The sequence below is a fragment of the Oryctolagus cuniculus genome, chromosome 1 (genome assembly GCF_964237555.1).
Source record: "Oryctolagus cuniculus chromosome 1, mOryCun1.1, whole genome shotgun sequence".
Lineage (NCBI taxonomy): Eukaryota > Metazoa > Chordata > Mammalia > Lagomorpha > Leporidae > Oryctolagus > Oryctolagus cuniculus.
This window is the reverse complement of record NC_091432.1, coordinates 111,065,242-111,088,690: the sequence shown is the minus strand read 5'-3', so window position 1 is coordinate 111,088,690 and position 23,449 is coordinate 111,065,242. Positions and strand designations below refer to the sequence as shown.

The 23,449-nt window shown below is 45.1% G+C and overlaps 1 protein-coding gene across 2 annotated transcripts in view; it reads left to right on the top strand.

The window, feature by feature from the left end:
- The window catches only part of CBL (Cbl proto-oncogene), an 88,542-nt gene that overhangs the window by 19,770 nt on the left and 45,323 nt on the right, over positions 1–23,449 (top strand). For both annotated transcript variants that reach the window (XM_051837710.2, XM_051837711.2), the window contains exon 2: positions 1,059–1,306. In XM_051837710.2, coding sequence (XP_051693670.1) covers positions 1,059–1,306 — 248 coding nt within the window. The remainder of the gene's footprint in view (positions 1–1,058; positions 1,307–23,449) is intronic.

The window sequence follows — 23,449 nt, the reverse complement described above, 5'->3', positions numbered from 1 at the left end:
TACATGGGGAGCAGGTGCAGTGACTCCTGTTGGTGGTTTAACAATTGACACCCTTATTTATGACGTCAGCGATCACCCGAGGCTCTTGTCATGAGCTGCCAAGACTATGGAAGCCTCTTGAGTCCACAAACTCTTTCAGTATTTAGACAGGGCCATATGCAAAGTGAAAGTTCTCTCCTCCCTTCAGAGAAAGGTACCTCCTTCTTTGATAGCCTCTTCTTTCCACTGGGATCTCACTCACAGAGATCTTTCAGGTAGGCTATTTTTTGCCACAGTGTCTTGGCTTTCCATGCCTGAAATACTTTTTTGGGCTTTTCTTTCGCTACTTTTCCAGGTGCATTAGCAGGGAGCTGAATTACAAGTGGAGCAGGCAGAACGCAAACTCGTAGCCGTATGGGATGCCGGCTTTGCAGGCGGCAGCTTCATCTATTAGGCCAACAACGCCGGCTCTGAGCCATGTATTTAAAAGTAATTAGCAGGGCAGGCATTTGGTGCAGTGTTTAACCACATTGCACATCGGAGTGCCTGGGTTTGCGTCCTGGCTCTGTGCCCCAGTTTCCTGCTATTGTACACCTTGGCAACCAGCAGGGGATGGCTCAATTACTTTGATTCCCACCACTCACAGGGAAGACGTGGATTGAGTTCCTAGCTCCTGGCTTTGGCCTAGCCCAGCCCTGTTGTGGGCATTTAGGGAGATGGAAGATCTCTATCTCCCTGCCTTTCTAATAAGATTTAAAAAAAAAAAAAAAAACAAGTGACTTGTTTTATTTCAGCTAGCATTTTTTAGGCATTTAAGTGGTTGCTTTCCCTGTAGTTGTTTAATGTGTTTTGTGTTGTCTACACTGTTTTTCTCTTACAGGATTTTAAGAATCACTTCTTCTAAGGGGACCACTGAAAATGTATGGTGATTGCCTCTGGGCAGTGGGGTTATGGATCATTCTTATATCTTCATGCATTTTTCATGTTTTTGCCAAGGAGCACATATTTCTTAACTTTTAAAAAGGGAAATTGTTCTTCAGGTCCTCCAAGTAATAGCCCATCTTTTCCATTTGTTGCAGGTGGTGCGGTTGTGTCAGAACCCAAAGCTGGCGCTAAAGAACAGCCCACCCTATATCTTAGACCTGCTGCCAGACACCTACCAGCATCTCCGGACTGTCTTGTCAAGATATGAGGGGAAGATGGAGACACTTGGAGAAAATGAGTATTTTAGGGTATTCATGGAAAATTTGATGAAGAAAACTAAGCAGACCATAAGCCTCTTCAAGGAGGGGAAGGAAAGAATGTATGAGGAGAATTCTCAACCTAGGTAATGGAGAAATCCTACACAAATATTAATACAGGTCTGTGACTGCCTGAATGGGTAACACAAAGAAGTAGTTGATTTTAATTTTGCGTTAACAGGAATGGAAAGTTGATGTTTGAATTGAAGGTGTGTTTTGTATGACGGTTGCTGTGGAGGAATTCGGACCATCCTATGGTAGATTTGTTCACCTCTAAAATATCAGTGAATGACAGCCATGAAGACAGGTTGGAGGCAGTGGGTCGTTTGGAGATCCTCAGGATCGTGAAAGTTTGTGGGGAGGTGAGCATATGGAAGAAGGTTGGGGGGAAGTAGTGAGAGGTCCGCTCTTGCCAGAAGTTGTAGCATGTTAGGTAAATTTAAGTATGAGGTAATGGGAGGAATAAGCCAGTGGTTTAGATAACTTTTTTTTAAAGAAATAAATTGTTTTGTTTATAGGTAAAATTGAAATAAAATATCTTGTTTATAGGTAAAAGTAGCTTTTTACATAGACTAAGTAGAGGCAGAGGAGTTTGTTCAGTGCATATTTGAGGGACCACTATGTATTCTGTTGTACTGATTAGATACTAAAAATGACAGTCACTACTGCTGGATGATGAGGTGACCTCAGTTCTTGTCTCACACTGAATCAAGGACAGGGACAGTGAGCAAAGTGAGATTTATTGAAAGTGAGAAATCTGCTGCAGCCATCAGGAGGAGGACTCCAAGGAAGGAGTTGCCAAGGAAGCTGGCAAGTTCTGGCTCTTTTATACACAAAGTGGCTCTCTCTGATTGGTCCCTTTCTGAGAAGTGAGTGCAGATTTAACAAATTAGGAGAGGAACAGAATACCAACCAATCAGGAGGCAGGGACAAGACCCAATCAGGAGCTGAAAATGTTTGCCAATGAGGCATGCTATCTAAACCAATTGGAGCTGAAACTGTATGCTAATGGGGCATGCTGCATGAACGAATCTGGACTGAAAATGTATGCTAATGAGGCATGCTGTGCAGACCAGTCAGGGAACTGATATTGGAGTAGCCTGTTTTGCACAGGAGAGTGCAGAGTGCTCAGTCAGATCTGCTCAGCAGACTCAACAACATCTGAAGTTTCATTGTGTAAGTTGTCATCCCTGTAATCCCCTTTCCGCTCTCTCATCTCCTGGCTCTCCCTCAGGGCTCCTGAAGAGTTCCATCATGTATTTTTTCTTGTATGTCTGTCTTTCCTTTCCTAGCACCCTTGGAATCCCTATCACTATTACATGTTTTTAGCTTAGTTGTAAGTCACAGGGAGAGAAATAAGAAGTTTAACTGTGTGGATATACTTGGGTTTGTTTTTGTCCAGTTGGAAATAAATATTAACTCATTTAGAACAAGAAATAAAACAAATTCTGTTAGAGGTTGTTTAGTGATTAAATTGGTTTTGAGGCGTGACTTTGAGGGGAAGTGATTTCTGAAGTGATCAGGTTCCTGTATGTATAGGACTCTTGGAGTAACCTAAGTGGTGTCCGTGTAGTCCACTCCTCCTTTGGCTTTATTGACTTAAATTCTGGCAACCCTAGTTTCGCACTTAAAATTTACCCATGCCATCATTTGTATTATCTTCACTGCAACACATTGGTCAGTTTTAGTCCAGAATATGTCTTAAAAAGATTTGTAGTGATTAAATTCAAACTGCAGAAACTTTTGTAACTTCTGATGTCTAAGAAAATGAACTTCATCCCTTTCAAATATTAAACTCAGGCCGGCATTGTGGCATAGTGTGTAAAGCCACCACCTGCGATGCCAGCATCCCATATGGGTGCTGGTTAGAGTCCTGGCAGCTTCACTTCCAATCTGGCTCTTTACTGGTGGCCTGGGAAGGCAGTGGAGGATGGCCAATGTGTTTGGGCCCCTGCAATGACATGGGAGACCTGGAAGAAGCTCCTGGCTCCTGGCTTCGGATTGGCTCAGCTTTAGCCTTTGCAGCCATTTGGCAAGTGAACCAGCAGATGGAAGACCTCTCACTCTCTCCCTCTCTTTCTGTAACCCTACCTTTCAAATAAATAAAATAAATTTTTTTAAATGAAACCTCATGGCTTTTGTTAAAATAAAACCTTGTGGGACAGGTGTGTGGTAAAGTGGTTGAGTTGTTAATTGGGGGTATCTGCATCTCGTTTTGGATTGCTTGGTTCGAGTCCGAGCTACTCTACTTCCAATCCAGCTTTCTGCTAATGCATACCCAGGGAGGCAGCAAATGATGCCTTGAGTCCTTGGGACCCTGCCATCCATGTAGGAGACCCAGATTGAATTCCAGCTTCGGGCTTCAGCCTGGCCATCCCTGGCACTGTGCGCACTTAGGATGTGAACTAGCAGATGGAAGGTCTCTGTGTGTGTCTTTACCTTTCAAATAAAATGAAATTAAATAAATAATTATAAAATAAATAAGTAAATAATTTTTAAAAACCTCTTGACTGTATAGACCTTTTAGCTAACTAGTCATTTTTGTATTGCTGAGTTTTAAAAAAAATCTTAATTCATTGATTACAAAAACTATTTATTTATTTACTTTAAAGATCCCTTTTACTGGGGATCCTTTCCATCCCAGACCTCAGCCCCTGTGGTTAGGTGGAAGGACCCCCTGACAGGAGAATGGAAGGGATGACCATACCCTCTGCTAACCAAGGGCCGAGGATACGCTTGTGTCTTTCCAGAGAATGCAGGACAGCCCATTTGTGTACCAGCTAGAAACATCAAGCCTGCAACTGACAGCCAACCAGAACCAGCTGAGCAAGACTGAGAGTCCGCCTTGTTAGCGGATGCGCCTGCCCTATCATCCTACCCTGAGAAACTGACCATAGCCACATCCGCTACTGCTTTATACCCCACTAGCTCTGATCAGCCACTCAAATGGCCCACAGCCTGTGTGCGGTCACTGCATTCCTGATAACCATTGTTCCTCATTCCTACCCCCATCTGAGCAAGCACTCCTGTGGTCTCCTGTTTTGAGCGCTGGTTAGTCAATGACAGGTAAGAGCCCCTGGGGGACAACCTAAGACAGGCACAGCCGCATACAGAGACCACATGGAAACAGGGTCAACAATGGTATGGCCAAGAATCATGCCTCCTGTTGTTCAAAAATAAACGAAAAGAGGGAAATGTGGAATGAGAAGGCCATGCCAGGATGGCCGCTGGCAAGCGAGTGTCAGTTACTCAGGAATGGCTTCAAAACCCACCTGGTAACGGAGCCTGCCTGGCAACAGGCTGTGATTGGTTAGGGCATAAACCACCTCTTGACCAGATTGGCTGCCTTGGCTATTTAAGCTGCTGTATCAACTGAAATAAACAAGTCTGTGGGCTGATTGCCTCTGGCCTGCTTTCACCCGACTCCTGGGGTCTGTGTGGTGACTCCGCGCCTCTTGCCCCCACCACACTTCTCCTCTCAGAACAAATCCACAGCAACACATTTTATCTCTTTCAAAGGCAGAGTTACAGAAAGAGAGAGGGAGATATAGAGAAAGAGGTCTTTCATCTGCTGGTTCACTCCCCAAATGGTCACAATGGTGGGGGCGGGGTCAGGCCAAAGCCAGGAGCCAGGAGCTCCTTCCAGCTCTCCCTTGTGGGTGTAGGAACCCAAACACCTGGACCACCCTCCACTGCCTTCCCAGGCACATTAGCCTGGAAGTGGTACAGTCAGGACTAGAACTGGCACCCATATGAGATAAATGCTGGCCCTAATTACCAAAAATTAAAAAAAATTATTTCCCATCTGCTATGGATTGGGTACTGTGTAATTTTAGGACATGGAAAAAGGGAGTTCAGCATTCAGATGGGGTGGGTAAGATAGCAGGTACCTTAATAGAGGTGTGTGCGACGTGCTGTGAGAACACGCACAGTGTCAGAGACTGACAGGAAGTGTTATTATAGGAACCGTGTTGGAAAGGAGAGGTAGGAATTTTCTGAGAAGTCAGAGGAGGCCTTTAATGCAACAGCCTGAAAATGTCAGCTCTGTGTCTTAGGACCAGGAGAAGTTTGGTTTGGCGTCGACCTGCAGGAGGTAGATAAGCTGGAAATACAGGTTGGAGTCAGATTATAAATGGCTGCTCTTTGACCTCTACACTTTCTCCTATAGATGAGAACAGAGAACAGGTTCTTTAGGAACATTTTTTTTTTTTTTAAGATTTATATATTTTAAAGGCAGAGTAATAGAGAAAGATCTTCCATTCACAATGGCCGGGACTGAATTAGGCTAAAGCCAAGAACCTGAACTCCATCCGGGTCTCCCACATAGGTGGCAGGGGCCCAAGTACTTGGGCAATTTTCCACTGCTTTCCCAGGTGTATTAGCAGGAAGCTGTATTGAAAAAGGAGCAGTTAGGACTCAAACCAGTGCGCATATGGGATGCCAGCATCTCATGCAGCAGCTTAACCTGCTGTGCCACAGCACTGGCTGAAAAGTATTTTTATACTGAAATAAAAAACTGTATCTTTTCTTGTCCTCTGAGATCATGCTAAAAATTGTTAATTAAAATTAAAAAAAATTTTTTTTTTTTGTGGACTGGTAGTTCATCACAGAGAGACAATATAGTGTATTGGTTAAACATAGGTTCTAAATCAACTGCCAAGTTTGAACAATTTTTAAAAATTAATTCATTACTTTATTAGGAAGAGGGTTGCCATCTACTGGTTCATTCCCCAGAAGGCTGGGGCTGGACCACAGCTGAAGCCAGGACACGAGAACTCTGTCAGGACTCCCATCTGGGTGGCAGGAACCCAACTGCTAGAGTCACCACTGCTGCCTCCCAGGGTCTGCATTAGAAGGAAGCCGAGGGGCTGGCGCTGTGGCCTAGCTGGTAAAGCCACCACCTGCAGTGCCGTCATCCCATGTGGGCACTGTTCAAGTCCCGGCTGGTCCGGTTCCATTCACCTCTCTTCTGTGGCCTGCGAAAGCAGTGGAAAATGGCCCAAGTGCTTGGGTCCCTGCACCCATATGGGAGACTTGGAAGAAGCTCCAGGTTCCTGACTTTGGATCTGCCCAGCTCTGGCCGCTGCGGCCATTTGGGGAGTGAACCAATGGATGGAAGACCTATCTCTTTTCTCTTTTTCTCTTTCTCTGCCTCTCTGTAACTCTTTGAAATAAATAAATACTTTTCCTTTTTTTAAAAAAAGAAAGGAAGCTGCAATGGGGAGCTACAGCCAAGAATCAAACATGGTGGTTTAGTGTGGGAGGTGGGCAATCCTCACTGTGAGGCCAAACACCTACCCCCAAGTTTGAATGTTAATTTCACCACTGAAATAATACTAGTAGTTTCATTTTAAGATTGTTAGGAGGGTTTGTTTTTTTTTTTTTAAATATTTATTTGAGAGGAAATTACAGAGAGAGGAGAGAGAGAGAGAAAGGTCTTCTATCTGTTGGTTCACTCCCCAAATGGCCGCAGTGGGCCAAAGCTGAGCTGATCTGAAGCCAGGAACCAGGAACTTCTTTCGGTTCTCCCATGCAGGTGCAGGAGCCCACGTACTTGGGCCATCTTCTATTGCTTTCCCAGGCTGTAAGTAGAGAGCTGGATCAGAAGAGGAGCAGCCTGGATATGAAGCGGCGCCCATATGGGATGCCGGCACTGCAGGTGAATGCTTAACCTGCTACGCCACAGTGCCAAGCACGGGAGTTTTTAAATGAGTAACTAAATGTTTTGTTTAGGATAGTAATTGGTGCAGAAGGTGATATGTGGATTAGTTCTTGCTGTCTTAATCATTTTTATTACTGTATTGTATGAGGTATATCATTGATACTGTCAGGACTTCACAAGGTATACCCTTATTAAATGTATATTTTTATACATTTGCCTGTATGTTTTTAAAAATTTATTTATTTATTTGAAGGAGTTACACAGAGAGAGGAGAGGCAGAGAGAGAGAGAGAGGTCTTCCATCCACTGGTTCACTCCCCAATTGGCTGCAATGGCCTGAGCTGTGCCAATCTGGAGCCAGGAGCTTCTTCCGGGTCTCCCATGTGGGTGCAGGGGCCCAAGGATTTGGGCCATCTTCTACTGCTTTCTCAGGCCATAGCAGAGAGCTGGATCGGGAGTGGAGCAGCCGGGATTCAAACCGGTGCCCATATGGGATGCCGGCACTGCAGGCGCCAGCTTTACAGTGCTGGGCCCTGCATTTGCCTGTATTAAATGCAAGCATACAGTATATAAAATATTAAGTGTCATGTATTGCTAAATAATAATACAAAATATTATTTAGGTATATAATTTTCCCTTACAAAATTACCATACTATGTTTGCAAGTTCTTTCGTCCCTTTTTTGTTTAAGATTTACTTAGAAAGGCAGAGTGACAGAAAGAGAGGGAGAGAGAGAAAGAGAGGTGTCTTTCATCTGCTGGTTCACTCCCCAAATACCTGCAACAGCTGGAGCTGGACCAGGCTAAAGCCTGGAGCCTGGAACTCCATCAGGTCTCCCCACATGGGTGTTGGGGACCTAAGCGCTTGAGCCATCATTTGCTGCCCTGCTGGGTGTATTAGGAAGCCAACTTTGAAGCAGAGTAGCCTGGATTGGAACCAGCCCTCTGATGTGGGGTGTGGACATTGATTCTTTTTAAACCCCTTTCAGTGTGCCTTTCTGTATCAGTTTTGTTCCCCCTAACATGACATTTTTTGTTAAAGATTTATTTATTTATTTGAAAGGCGGAGTTTTCAGAGGCAGAGAGAGAGAGAGAGAGAGAAAAGTAGGTCTTTCATCTGCTGGTTCACTCCCCAAATGGCCACAATGGCTGAATGGAGCTGGGCTGTGCTGAAGCCAGGAGCCAGGAGCCAGGAGCCAGGAGCTTTGTCCAGGTCTCCCACACTGGTGCAAGGGCCCAAGCACTTGGGCCATCTTCCACTGCCTTCCCAGGCCATAGCAGAGAGCTGGATAAGAAATGGAGCGGCTGGGACTCAAACTGACACCCATATAGGATTCCGGCACTGCAGGAGGTAGTTTTACCTGCTATGCCACAGCATCAGTCTCAACCCTAACATGAGGTTTTTAATCCTCTATGGACTTTGCATTTGTACAACCAGGCCTATATACAGTATATGGAATGAAGAAGAAACAAGATTTCAGGTGAAAATTGGGGTGGTTTTTGTAAGAGAAAATATGTAGGCTTAAATGTATGGTCTTTGTGATCTGTATTTTTGGTTGCTTAGAGACTTTTTCTTCATATTGTTTTTCAAAATTGAGATACAATTGACATATTCTAAATGTACTCTCTTAAAGTATACCCTTGGTAGTGTTTTGGTGTAATGGGTTAAACTGCTGTTTAGGACACCTATGTACCTTATCAGAGCCCAGTTAGAGTCCCAGGTTTCTGATCTGGCTTCCCGCTAATACATCCTGGGGAGGCTGCAGATGGGCCCCTGCCACCCAGGTGGAGACCCAGAAGGAGTTCCTGGCTCCTGGCTTTGGCCTGGCCCAGCCCTAGCTGTTGTGAGCATTTGGGGAGTGAACCAGCAGATGAAAGAACTACCCCACTCTTCCAATGCTGTGTCTTTCAAATAGATGAAAACAATAAATGTTTTAAGAATTCATGAGAAAAAAATAAGGTATGTCCTTGGTTTCTAGTATATTCATAGTCATGCAGCTCACCACTGTGTAATTCTAGAGCATGTTCATCAGCCCCGAAATCAACCCCAGGTCCTTGAGCAGTGTGTCCCCGTGCCCTTGTCTGCCTTCCTCCTGCCCTTGGAAGGCATGGATACCTACTTTTGATTTGCCTTTTATGGATGTTTCATTTGAGTGGAATTGTATACCACGTGACCTTTTGTGTCTGTTTTTTTCTTAGTATGTTTTCTTGGTTCATCCCTGTTAGGGCATGTGTTAGCAACTCCTTTTTTTTTCTTTCTTTCTTTTTTTTTTTGACAGGCAGAGTAGACAGACAGGAAGGTCTTCCTTTTTACAGTTGGTTCACCCTCCAATGGCCGCTGCGGCTGGCGCACTGCGCTGATCCGAAGGCAGGAGCCAGGTGTTTCTCCTGGTCTCCCATGCGGGTGCAGGGCCCAAGCACTTGGGTCATCCTCCACTGCACTCCCTGGCCATAGCAGAGAGCTGGCCTGGAAGAGGGGCAACCGGGACAGAATCTAGTACCCCGACTGGGACTAGAACCTGGTGTGCCGGCGCCGCAGGTGGAGGATTAGCCTAGTGAGCCGCGGCGCCAGCCAGCACCTCATTCCTTTTTATACCTAAATGGTATTTCCAACATATGGGTTTATCACACTTTGTTTATGGAATTTGGACTTTTTGCTTACATTTGTGTCCAACTTTCTGTGTAGCTGTGTGTTTTTACTTCTCTTGGGTGTATATCCCTAGGAGCGGAATTGCTACGTCAGGGTAGTTCTGCTTTGATGTTTTAAGGAGTTGCTAAGTCAGGGTAGTTCTGCTTTAGTGTTTTAAGGAACCACCAAGCTGTCTCCCAGTGGCTGCACCTTTAGACTTTCCCCCAGAATCGCCCGTGTCACGGTTCTGATTGCTCGCCAGCACTTACCGTACTTTCGATTGTAGCCAATCACTGGGTATGGACTAGTCGTATCTTGAGCTTTGGAAATGCATGCCTCTAATGTATGGTGACGTAAACATCTTTCTCTCTGCCTATTGGGGGATTGTGTATTTTCCTTGGAGAAATGCCTGTTTTAAACCCTTTGTGCATTTTCTGATTGGGCTGCTTATCTTTTGGTTGTTGAGTTCTGAGAGTTCTTAGCTCTTAGAGGCATGCGGTGTGCAGAACTCTACTCCTGTTCTGTGGGTCTGCATTTTCTGGTCCCTGCACCTGGTTGGGAGACCAGGAAGAAGCTCCTGGCTCCTGTCTTCAGATCAGCCCCGCTCTGGCTATTGCAGCCATTTGAGGAGTGAACCAGCAGATGGAAGACTTCTTTTTCTTTCTCTGCCTCTCTGTAACTCTGCCTTTCAAATAAATAAATAAACCTTTTTTAAAAAACACCAAAAACCAAAAAAACAACAAACAAGCAAAAAAGCCAGCATAAAATATATTTTTTAAAAGATTCATTTTTTTTATTTGAAAGATAGAGTCAGAGAGAAAGAGGTAGAGAGAGAACAGATGGGACTCCAACCAACACCCATCTGGCTTGCTTTACCCGCTATGCCACAGCGCCAGCCCCTAGAATATTTTTTAAGAGAAAAAAATTTCGGGGCTGACACTGTGGTGCAGTGGGTTAAAGCCCCTGCCTGAAGTGCCGGCATGCCATATGGGCGCTGGTTAGTATCCCAGCTGTTCCACTTCTGATCCAGCTCTCTGCTCTGGCCTGGGAAAGCAGTAGAAGATGGCCCTAGTCCTTGGGTCCCTGCACCTGTGTAGGAGACCAGGAAGGAGCTCCTGGCTCCGGTCTTTGGATCAGCACAGTTCTGGCCTTTGTGGCCAACTGGGGAGTGAACCAGCGGGTGGAAGCACCCCCTCCCGCCTCTCCGTCCTCTGTGTAATCTGACTTGCAAATAAATAAATAAATCTTTAAAAAAAAGATTTTTTTTAACACAAATGATAAGTGTCTGAAGTGATAGGCATGCTAGTTCCCCTGATGTGATCATTACACAATGTGTACATATATTGAAATGGTACACTGTGTCCTATAAATACAAATATGTGTAATTATGATGTGTCAAAAGTAAAGATGTACTGGGAAAAAACCAAAACCCTCTTTAAATAGAAAAAATAGCTAAGGACATGCATAATCACAGGAAGTAAGTACAAAAGGCCAGTATGAATAATGAAAGAACAATCCAGTTGACTACGAATAAGCTAATTTTACTTTAGCTTGCAGAAGTGGCAAAAATGGAAAACCTGTTTATAGGGACTGGTGCTGTGGCACAGCGGGTTTAAGCCCCAGCCTGCAGCACCAGCATCCCATATGGGTGCTGGTTCATATCCCGGCTGCTCCACTTCCATCCAGCTCTCTGCTATGGCCTGGGAAAACAGTGGAAGATGGCCCAAATCCTTGGGCCCCTGCACCTGTGTGGGAGACCCAGAAGAAGCTCCTGGCTCCTGGCTTCAGATCAGCTCAGCTCTGGCCGTTGCTGTCATTAGGGGAGTGAACCAGCGGAATGGAAGACCTCTCTCTCTGGCTCTACCCCTCTCAGTAACTCTTTCAAAAAATTAAATAAATCTGGGCCGGCGCCGCGGCTCACTAGGCTAATCCTCCGCCTAGCGGCGCCAGCACACCGGGTTCTAGTCCCGGTCGGGGCGCTGGATTCTGTCCCGGTTGCCCCTCTTCCAGGCCAGCCCTCTGCTGTGGCCAGGGAGTGCAGTGGAGGATGGCCCAGGTGCTTGGGCCCTGCACCCCATGGGAGACCAGGAAAAGCACCTGGCTCCTGGCTCCTGCCATCGGATCAGCGCGGTGCGCCGGCCGCAGCGCGCCGGCCGCGGCGGCCATTGGAGGGTGAACCAACGGCAAAGGAAGACCTTTCTCTCTGTCTCTCTCTCTCACTGTCCACTCTGCCTGTCAAAAAAAAATAAATAAAAAATAAAAAAAATAAAAAAAAATTAAATAAATCTTAAAAAAAAAAACTATTTATAATTAGTGATGCAAGGAAATGTGCACTCCCATACCTGTGTGGTAGGAGTGAGATTGGTTTAACCTTTTCAGGATGTGGTTTATATGAAAAGATCTGGAGGTTTGAGCTGTAAGTCCTTTTTTTTTTTTTTTTTTTTTACAGGCAGTGTGGAGAGTGAGAGAGAGAGACAGAGAGAAAGGTCTTCCTTTTGCTGTTGGTTCACGCTCCAATGGCCGCCATGGCCGGCGCATTGTGCTGATCCGATGGCAGCAGCCAGGTGCTTCTCCTGGTCTCCCATGCAGGTGCAGGGCCCAAGCACTTGGGCCATCCTCCACTGCACTCCCGGGCCATAGCAGAGAGCTGGCCTGGAAGAGGGGCAACCGGGACAGAATCCGGTGCCCTGACTGGGACTAGAACCCGGTGTGCTGGCGCTGCAAGGTGGAGGATTAGTATAGGTCTATTTTAAAAGATTTATCAGAAATAAGTGATTGAGGTGGCTTTGTGGTATAGCAGGTTAAGCTGCCACCTGTGATGCTGGCATCCCACAGGGATACCCACTCTTGTTCCAGCTGCTCCACTTTTGATCCAGCTCCCTGCAAATGACCTGGGAAAGCAGTTTGGGCCCCTGCCAGTTGCGCGGGAGACCCAGAAGAAGCTCCTCACTCCTGGCTTCAGCCTGGCCCAGCCCTGGCCATTGCAGTCATTTGGGGAGTGAAACAGCAGATGTAAGGTCTCTTTCTCTATGTTTCTCCCTCTCTCTGTGTAACTTTGCCTTTCAAGTAAATAAGCAAATCTTTATAATTAAAAAAAATTGCTCAGGGACTTGGGTTAAAATACAGCTACAGAGCCATTCATCAAGATATTATCTGTTGTAAGCAAAGACTAGAAACAGCCTAAACTGTTCAGCATCAGTCCTGTTGTAGTACAGAAATAACAGAAGCTGCGAGATGCTACTTAGGTGTCGAGACAGTACATGCGGTAAGTAGATAAGATACAGAATTGTATATATTGCTATTAAGATCCACTTTTTGTGAAAAACAGAAGGAACAATACTAAATACCAGTAGTAGTTATCTGTTGGTATTGGAGTTAGAGGTACAGACAGGTTGAGACCCCTTTACCTGAAGTGCTTGCGACCAGAGGTGTTTCAGATTTCGGAGTGTTTTAGATTTTGGATGTCTACGTAGACTTTGCCAATTAAGTGTTCTGATTTTGGAGCATTTTGGGTTTTGGCTTTTCAGATTGGGGTGTTCAACTGGTAGTTTTAATTTTCTGTTTATGTTTTCTAAATTTTCTATAATAAATATATAATTGATAACTTTCTTTTTTTTTTAAGATTTATTTTATTTGAAAGGCAGAATTATAGAGAGAAGGGGATAGACAGAAAGAGAGATCTTCCATCCACTGGTTTACTCCCCAAATGGCCGCAACAGCCAGCACTGGGCCAGGCCTCAGCTAGGAGCCAGGAACATCTTCTGGGTCTCCACATTGGTGCAGGGGTCCAAGCATTTGGGTCATTCTCTTCTTCTTTTTAAGATTTATTTCTATTTATTTTATTTATTTATCTGTAACAGAGTTACATAGAGAGAGGTAGAGACAGAGAGAGAGGTCTTCATGCACTGGTTCACTCCCCAGATAGCCGCAATGGCTGGAGCTGCGCCGATCCGAACCCAGGAGCCAGGAGCTTCTTCCGGGTCTCCCATGTGAATGCAGGGGCCCAAGGACTTGGGTCATCTCCCATGGTTTTCCCAGGCTACAGCAGAGAGCTGGATCGGAAGTGGAGCAGCTGGGACTTGAACCCGTGCCCATATATCCCGGGATGCTGGCGCTTCAGGCCAGGGCTTTAACCTGCTGTGCCACAGCGCCAGCCCCGTGGATCATTCTCTTCTGTTTTCCTAGGCACATTGCCAGGGAGGTGGATCACAAGTAGAGAAGCCGGAAATCGAACTGGCACCCATATGAAATGTCTGCACCACAGGCAGTGGCTTTTACCTGCTATACCACAGCACCGTTCCTGATCAGTTTCTTTTTAAAAGAAGAAAGAAATGTAATACTTAGGTAACAGCATGGATTCTTAAGGATAGTCCTAAGACGCTTCCTATTTATTGTAGTAACATGATTGTTATATTCAGCTAAATTCTTTGAACCTAGCCAGAGACAGTGCCTGTTTGAGAGGCTAGGAAGCTGGGTCCAAAACAGTGAGGTTTATGAAGGTGAAAAGTCACAAGTAGTTTTTTACATTGAGTGCAAGCATGAGATGATAGTGCTTATAGAGCAGCGTATCATAAATTACTGTGAAGTAATTCGTAAAACCTGAGATGTTTTCCTACAAGATCTGATATGGGGTTGATTTATTTATTTAGTTTAGATATTGGAGAGACAGAAACAGAGCTCCCATCTACTAGTTTACTGCCCTAATACAATGGCTGGGGCTAGAGCCGGGAGGCAGGAGGCAGGAATCAGTCTGAGTCTCCTCTGTGGGTGCCAGGAACCCAGTTACTTGAGCCTCCTGTCTCCCGGCGTCTGCATCAGCAGTTAGCTAGTGTCACGAGCTGGAGCCCAGCATCACAGACCCCCAGCGTTTGGGATATGGGCTTGCAGGCATCTTAACCACTAGGGTAAATACTCACGTGTTTATTTATTTTTTATTAGAGAGACAGTTCCTGTCCACTGCTTCACTCCCTAAATGTTTGGGACAGCTGGGGCTGGGCCAGGCTGAAACTGGGAGCAGGAAACTCATTCCATATCTCCACGTAGGTGGCAGGGACCCAACTGCTTGAGCCATTACCTTCCAGGGTCTGCATTAGCAGTAATGTGCAGTCAGAAGCAAAGCCAGGACGAATCCAGGTACTCTGTGGTAGGAGATGTAGGCATCTTAGCTACTATGCCAGAGGCCCACAACCCTCCCTTCCCCCTCCCCCATCCCTGTTTATTTTTTAGGAGCAAATAGCTACCTGCCTGTCTGGTACTTTGTTGATTAACACATTTTTCTCAATCTTTCTGGCTTCAGAACTCCTTTACATTTTTTTTTAAAGATTTATTTATTTATTTGAAAGGCAGAATTAAAGAGAGGCAGAAGCAGAGAGAGAGAGAGAGAGAGAGAGAGGTCTTCCATCCACAGGTTCACTCCCCAGATAGGCTGCAACAGCCGGAGCTGAGCTGATTCAAAGCCAGGAGCCAGGAGCTTCTTCCAGGTCTCCCATGCAGGTGCAGGGACCCAAGGACTTGAGCCATCTTCTACTGCTTTCTCAGGCCATAGCAGAGAGCTGGATCGGAAGTGGAGCAGCCAGCACTCAAACTGGTGCCCATATGGGATGCGGGCACTGCAGGCGGCAATTTTACCCGCTATGCCACAGCAGGGGCTCTGAACTTCTTTACATTTTAAAAATCATTGACCTCAACAAGTTTTTGTATATGTGTTACATCTATAGACATTTGTATTTTCTGTTAAATCTGAGAAACTTAAAAATATTTTCAATAACATTTAATTTTTTAAGGAATAAGCCCAATACATGGTTTTTTTTTTTTTTTTTAAGATTTTAAGATTTTATTTATTTGTTTGACAGATAGAGTTACAGACAGTGAGAGAGACAGAGAGAAAGGTCTTCCTTCTGTTGGTTTACTCCCCAGATAGCTGCAATGGCCGGAGCTGCGCCGATCTGAGGCCAGGAGCCAGGCGCTTCTTCCAGGTCTCCCACGTGGGTGCAGGGACCCAAGGACTTAGGCCATCTTCTACTGCTTTCCCAGGCAGAGGAGCCAGAACTCCAACAGGCACTTCTGTATGGGCTGGGCACTCCTGCATGGGCTGTGGGCCTCCCTAGTCAGGTGGCCAACCTGCTTTCCACAACACCTGCCCTGACCTTTGCCTTTCTCTAAAGGCTGTTTTTCACTTTATAGATGAGGAAACTTAACTAGTAAGTGCCAGAGCTTTTTTATGCTTTGAACTTAGCTACAAAATGTTTATTACCAACTCTGTTTCCTTTGTTTGAATGTAAAGGATTGGTGACTGTATATTTTATTCCATAATACAGAAATGAACCTTCAAGAATCTAACAACATACCAAACACCATAACCTCTAGAAGGTAAAGCACATTTGAATAGGCCTGTCTTTGGGACACGAAAGTATTCAGTAGTGTGATTTCCCACAGGGTTATATCTTCACATAACATGAAGTTCACCCAGAGTATTTCTGATAGGAACAGGCTTGGTGATGCAGTGAGGGAGCGGAGATCGATCTCCTCCTGTGCCTGCCACCGAAGAATCGGTGACAACTTGGGAAACCGGAGCATTATAGAGAAGTAGGCAGTGACTGTGAAGCGGAGTGTGCGGAAGCTCTTTCTAATCTCTTAGCTCCAACAGTTCCAGCAAAGTCTTGGGTCTAAAACCATAATGCTTGTGAAGCCTACAGTTGCATTTAAATGAGCACATCTTAAAGAACAAGCTCAAAAGTTGGCCAGCAGCGTGTCCTCCTTGCCAGGCAGTCGTATGCAGAGCCAGCCAGTGCCGGCTGCAGGTCACCTAGTGCTGTGGCAGTGCTCAGCGGTGTCGCGGACTTCAGGCCTGGAAGCTTCTTTTATTTATTTTTTTAACTTTCATTTCCTATGTGTTGAACTTGAAATAGTACATTTTGTTCAGAAAGTTTCAATCCAGTATGTTAAATTTGTTAAAGCAATGAAGTAAAACTGTGCTTAGCATTTCTCTTTCCCCCTTTAAACCCTCCCCCTGTTCCTTTTACATGCAAAATACTCTTCCCACTTAGCCTGCAGAATACCTCTAGATGGTTGGGATGCACGCTTTGAGTGCTCAGATTTAGTGTTTCTTAATATGTTTGATGGTATTTTTCTCAGATTACATTTAAAATAATTAGTTGAATATTTTATTTTCTCTGTAAATTTGAAGCAAATAATAGTGATCCCTTTTTCCCTGTTCTCCTATTGTGACTTCAATGAGCATGATTAAAAAGCCACAGAGGAAAGAAAATCCTCCACTGTAGCTTCTGATAACAGTGTGTAAAGTTTTCCCTTAATATGGACCTTTGAATAGATCTCTTTAGGGCTATATCTCTTTAGTATGGCTGTATCTCATCTGTTTGTATTTTATTTATTTATTTTTAAAGATCTGTCTACTTAGTTGAAAGGTAAAGTGACAGACTGACGGACAGACATTTTCCATCTACTGGTTCACTTTGCAAATGACCTCAAAGGCCGAAGGCTGGGCCAGGCTGAAACCAGCAGTCTGGAACTCCATCCCTCTCTCCCATGTGGATAGTTAGGGCTGTAAGCACTTGGGCCATCCCCTGCTGCTTTCCCAGGCACTTTTTTTTTTTTTTTAGATTTTTGAAAAAATTATTTTATTTATTTGAAAGGCAGTTACAGAGGCAGAGAGAGAGAGAGAGAGAAAGAGGGAAAGAGGTCTTCCATCCCCTGGTTTACTCCCCAAATGGCCACAATGGCTGGAGCTGAGCCTATCTGAAGCCAGGAGCCAGGAGTTTCTTCCAGGTCTCCCATGTGGGTGCAGGGACCCAAGGACTTGGGCCATCTTCTCCTGCTTTCCCAGGCAGAGAGCGGGGACTCAGACCAGTGCCCACGTGGGATGCCGACGCTGCAAGCCAGGGCTTTCACCCGCGTCAGCCCCTCGCAGGCACCTTAACACGGAGCTAGGTTGGAAGCAGAGCAGCTTAGGACTCGCAGCAGTGCTCTGATGTGGGATGCTGGTGTTACAGGTGGCAACTTAACCCACTGCGCACAACAGTGGCTCCGGTTTTATTTCTTGTATCACTGTGTCAGAGTTTTGTAGATTAGGAAGGCTTCCTTACAGATCCTGAGCGAGTACAGTTCTGCTTGATAGCACAGTTTCTCAGTAGTTTTTACTTATATATTCATTAAATGTATACTATTGAGCAGTGAGGCAAAGGTCATGAGAGTTACAAGTTTAAGGGCACAGACTGCAGCTGGATTGCCAAGATGTAAGTCCTTTGCTGTTTACTATCTATGTGACATTTAAAAAGATACTTATCTTTACTTCTATTTCTTTAAGTTTTACTTGTTTGAAAGGCAGGGGGAGAGGAGAGAGAGCTCTCCCCAAATACCTGCAACAGCCAAGACTGGGCCAGGCTGAAGCCAGGAGCCAGGAACTCTGTCCCCATCTCCCACATGGATGGAAGGGACCCAAGTGCTTAGGCCATCTTTTGCTGCCACCTCAGGCGCAGTAGCAGGAAGCTGGATCAGCAGCTGAGCAACCAGGACTGGAACTGGCACGTGTCGATGTCACAAGCAGTAGCTTAGCCTGATGCACCACAGTGCCAGTCCCTTCTGTGAATTTTAAAAGTGCCTTTGTATACTGATTGATGAATAACTGTGGAAAGGAGAAGTGTTAAATAACTCAAGTCCACTGAATTATTTAAAGTACTTAAAAGTGATTTTTTAGGCCAGCGCCACGGCTCAATAGGCTAATCCTCCACCTGCGGCGCCAGCACACTGGGTTCTAGTCCCAGTCAGGGCGCCGGATTCTGTCACGGTTGCCCCTCTTCCAGTCCAGCTCTGTGCTGTGGCCTGGGAGTGCAGTGGAGGATGGCCCAAGTGCTTGGGCCCTGCACCTGCATGGGGGACCAGGAAAAGCACCTGGGTCCTGGCTTTGGATCAGCGCAGTGCGCTGGCTGCAGCGGCCATTGGAGAGTGAACCAACGGTAAAGGAAGACCTTTCTCTCTGTCTCTCTCTCTCTCTCACTGTCCACTCTGCCTGTCCAAAAAAAAAAAAAAAAAAAAAGTGATTTTTAATCACTTACCAGTTTGTAAATTTTAGCAGTATGTTTTACTATAAAATTTATAAAATTTAAAGCAGGTGTAAGCTGTTGAATTTTCTTTGTCAGTTCTCATTCAGCAAGTGTTTTTGAGAATGTGTTTTCTGTAGACCCTAGGTGAACATCAGTGACGTCATCTGGACTAGAATTAATGGGTAATAGGATGAGCAAATGGACCGTTCCCTCATTCTCGTGGTGTCTGTGAGGAGGGGTGCTTAGACTGGAACACGGGTGACTACAGCAAGAGTCTGGGTTCCAGGAAGGGACTCTGGCTGTTCTCTCCTACCCTTGCACTGTTTTCGTTAGGTTGAGTGTGGTAAGTGAGGCAAAAAGGGTGGGTTTGGGTTTCCGGGAGTTGCTGAGAGCTGCTTGCCTGGTGCCTAGACAGTGCAGGCCCTTGGGGAAGTGTGTGAGAGAAGCTCCTCCTGCCAGAGGTAGGGAGGAGCCCCCCGTCCTGGTTGACTCACTGCCAGGCAGCCCAGAAAGAAGACCAGCCAGTCAGCTTCAGTAATCCAGGTCAAGAGGGGAGGGTTTGGACTAAGGTGTTGACTGGCGAAGATGGAGATAAAAGTTACTGGCACTGTGAGATGATCGGAGTTGGAGTTTTCCTGTGTTCTGTTGCAATTGCAATCAATTATGTTACTAAATTTGTAAAGTTAACCATGCTTGGACAAATGCTAGTTTATAATTACAAATTATGTATGTATATTAAATATAGATAATATTTACTACACTGGATTCTACTAATCATTTAGGATGTTTTTCATCAGTATTAGTAAGTGAAGCTAGCATGTGATTTTTATGGTCTTTCATTATGGAATTAGTCAAAATGAGTTACTTATTCCTATATTTGTGAACACTTTGTAGAAGATAAAGAGTAATTACAGGTCTGTTTCATCAAAATTCTTCCGTAATACTGTCACAGTGTTCCTGCTTGTGCACACGTGCGCATATCAGTGTATCTGTGTCTCAGCTGCTGCTCTTCCAGGTGCATTAGCAGGGAGCTGGATTGGAAATGGAGCACTAGTACAGGATGCTGGTGTCGCAAGGGGTGACTGAACCTGCTGTCTGTTGTTTTCGGTTTAATCATTTGCCACACGACCCTATGTTACAGCTCTCCCAGTCCGCGTGCACGTCGCCGACGTGGAAGACAGAGCCTTTCCTGTGGCCAGCCCCTCGGCCAGCAGCCCTTCTCCTTCATGCTGTGCGCTGAGATCATACCTGTTCTTCCAGCTCCAGGAGGCCTCTTCAGTCATCCTGGTTTTAATGAGCAGTTTTCCCACCTGTGCTCTCGTGCGGCCCTTGGTTTTTACTTCACACCAGCACTCCTCATGCTCTGCCTGGCTGTGCAAGTCTGCTTGATAGCCACAACCTGAGAGCCAGGGCAGGCTGTTTCTTTGCTGTACAGTTTAGCACTGTGGTTTAAGGTTTCTTTATAAAAGTGTGTTAAGTGTGATGAAGTTCTACGAAGTACTCACTAGTGAAAACACTAGCACCAGACTTGTGCCGGGACACAGAATCTAGAACTCGAGGAAGGTTTCCTTTAGTGGAAATATGTTGAAGAAATGGCAGTGACAGAATGTCTAGTTTCACACACACACACACACACACACACCCGCCCCCCATCCTTAGATTCCAGCAGAAATGATTCCATGTCTCTGCCCTGGTTTTTGAGATCAGCAAAGCTTAGCAGCAGTAGTAGCTATTCCGTATTTGTTCAGGGAAACCATATGTTTAAATGGAAATTGCCGTCTGGTGTGTTGTGTGTGCTCTGGAATTGAATAATTGATGGTCACTAGACAGCCTTTCTACATATTTGATTAGAGATTCAGTGAGAGCTGGTCCTGCTCAGCGCGATGTGTTTTGGCTCTCTGTATCTGTTTTGTGTGTGTGTGTGTGTGTGTGTGCATTTTAAGTTCCTGGTGTGAACCTTTTACAGTTGGGGGTGTTTGTCATTTGTTGGGGGTGAATGTGAGAAATTGTGGAGACTTTGTGGAGAATGTGAGAAATGTGCTGCTGCTGGATTTGTGCCTCTTTTTAAGGAATTAGCAGAGAGGAGTAGTGACCAGTACTCAGGGGTAGTATGCTTTTAGCCGTGGATAAATGCTTCAGTGCACTTAACCATATTCCCAGTTGTCCTTCAACACTTGGATTAAGATCAGAAGTTGTCTTGAAATGTACAGAAAGCTGATTATAGTGTGCTCTTTAGGAAGCATCGTGGTACCATAAGGTAGTGTAGCCAGTGAGCAGTTGCCACGTGATCACAGTAATTTTGCGGCTATTTTTGTTTTTTCCATACCACACTAAAAACCAAGGTACCAGGCTTACAAATTGTGCCTCAGTACTGTGTGCCTTGTAAGAATATATCAGATTAACCATTTAAAAAATGAGTCAGGAAAGAAGGACTGTATCTGACAAAGTCATCTTTTCCAGTAACGATTTTACAGTGGAGGAGCGTGGCAGGCAGGCACACAGCCTCAGGTACTCTGCAGTACCCTGCAGGTCCTCTGAAACGAAGCGATGGCGAGGACGCGTCACCTCTCTCCTCGTCCTGGTCACAGTATGCGAACACAGGACAGGCACGCCGAGGCCCGCCGTGCAGGGTCCCTGGCCGGTGCTCCTCAGAGCTGTCAGTGTCCTGAAAAACAAGGACAGACTGACACTGTCAGCTAGCAGAGCAGTCGAAGGAGGCGTGCTGCCGGCAGGTGATGGAAGGCCTGGGTCCTGGGATGGAGAAGGACGGCTGCAGAAAAGCGTCCAGTTAACTGTGTTGTCCCAATGCTGGTTTCTTGGTTTGGACTAAGTAGTATAGTAGTACAAGATGAGATGGTGGTGTTAGGGGAAACAGAAACTGGATGAGGGGTGTGGGAGCTCTGTACTTCTGTAAATCTGTAATTATTCCAGAAGTAATGGTTTAGTTGAAAAAAAAAAAAACAAGTAATACTTTCCAATTCGAATCTACAAATGTGTTGAATGCCTGTTACACTAATGGCTGCAGGGGGTAAGGTTGTAAGACTCCTTCCTGCCCCCGCCCTTGAGGGTTGCCATCCAGCCAGGGGAGCAGAACATGACAGAGCCTGTGATAAAACAGGAGCAGGATGCTCTGAGGGGTGCAGGAGACATTAAATGGAGGTGGATGTAACTGTTGGAAAGGAAATGTGTATCATCCCGGAGCCCTGGCTTTTTTTTTTTTTTTTAAAGATGTTGAATTAGTTTTATTTTAGTAAAAATGCAGCTAAAGTAGTTAGCTACTACACTTGGCCAACTGGCTACTATTCAGAATGCTGTCTAATTGAGGGTACTAAACAACTGAAATAAGATAAATCTGGGTTGGTTTTTTTTTTTTTAATAAGTGTATTTCTAAAAGTTAGCTTTTAGTAGATGATCTATGATCTCTCCAAGAGACTAAAAAATTACCATACTTTGGGAAGGGAAGTAAAACCGAATGATGAAAATATAGATAAGTTGGATTTCATCAAAATTAAAAACCTTTGTGCTTCAAAGGACACTATCAAAATGAAAAGAAAACCCACAGAATGTGAGAAGATATTTGCAATTTATTTATCTGATTAGGAAGTTGTATCCAAAATATATAAAGAACTCAAAACAGCGTTATTGAAAACTGGATTTGAACAGACATTTCTCCAAGGAGATATATAAATGGCTAATAACACCTGAAGAGATATTGAAAATTAATAACTAGGGAAATGCAAATCAAACTTACAGTGAGATCTCATGTCATATCCACTAGGATGACTTAATACAAAAGACAGATGAGCAAGGATGTTGAAACATTGGAACCCTCACGCATAGCTAGTGGGGATGGAAACTAATGAGACAGCCTTGGAAAAATTTGGAAGTTCCTCAAAATATGAAACTTGGGATTACCATGCGATGCAGTAATTCTCCTTGATACATATCCTAGAGAACTGAAAATGTATATCCACAGAAACAGTTCTACACAAGTGTTCGTAACAGCGTCGTTCACACTAGCAAAAAAGTGAAAACAACTCTCCAGGAGTTGATGAACACAGAAATGTGGCATAGTCACACAGTGGAATATCATTCAGCCAGAGGAAGGAGGAGGGTGGCCACTTGATGCATTCCACATCAGAGAGCCTGGCTGAGGCCTGGTTCACCTTGTGTGAGTCCCAGTTCCTGTGCTGCTGATCCAGCTTCCTGTTGTGCATCCTAGGAGGCAGCGGATGGTGGTCGAGTACTTGCCGGGGCCCTGGCTCTCGAGTCAGACTTGCTGCGCGGCATCTACTAGCACTGTGAGCCCGGGGAAGGTTATATAACGGCACTCAGTCTTTGTTTCTCGTTTGTGAAAACAGGATTAGTAATTTCTAATTCAAAGCATCAGCATGAGAATTAAATGAGTTATATATTTAGCTTAGCAAAGTATCTGATGCAGGGTGAGCCCTTGAAGAGCCGGAGAGAAGCATGTGTTGCTGTGATGCCCGGGAAGGACAGTGTTTGAGTCACATTGCTAGAAAGGTGAATGGGACCATGGTGTGCTTTGATGAATGAGCTGAGCAGTTGGAACTTTTTTGATGGTTATCGGGAAGTCATTGGAGATTCCCAGATGGGGAGTAAGGAGACTGAGTCTGTGTTTGGGGTAGGTTTGATAGCAGTATGAGGGCGTGTTGGCTGCTTTTCCACTAGGTTAGTGTCCCTTAGAGCTTTCCAAGTCTGTGAAACAGTTGGGTCCAAATGCTCTGGATGAGGCGTGCAGTCTGACCGCGTTACGAGGGGCCTCACAAGCAACACCGTTACTGTAGTGTCAGATACCCCGAGTCTGTGTGAGTAAAAAGGGTCATTGATATTTTTAGATATACTGTGTTAGGAGAGAAC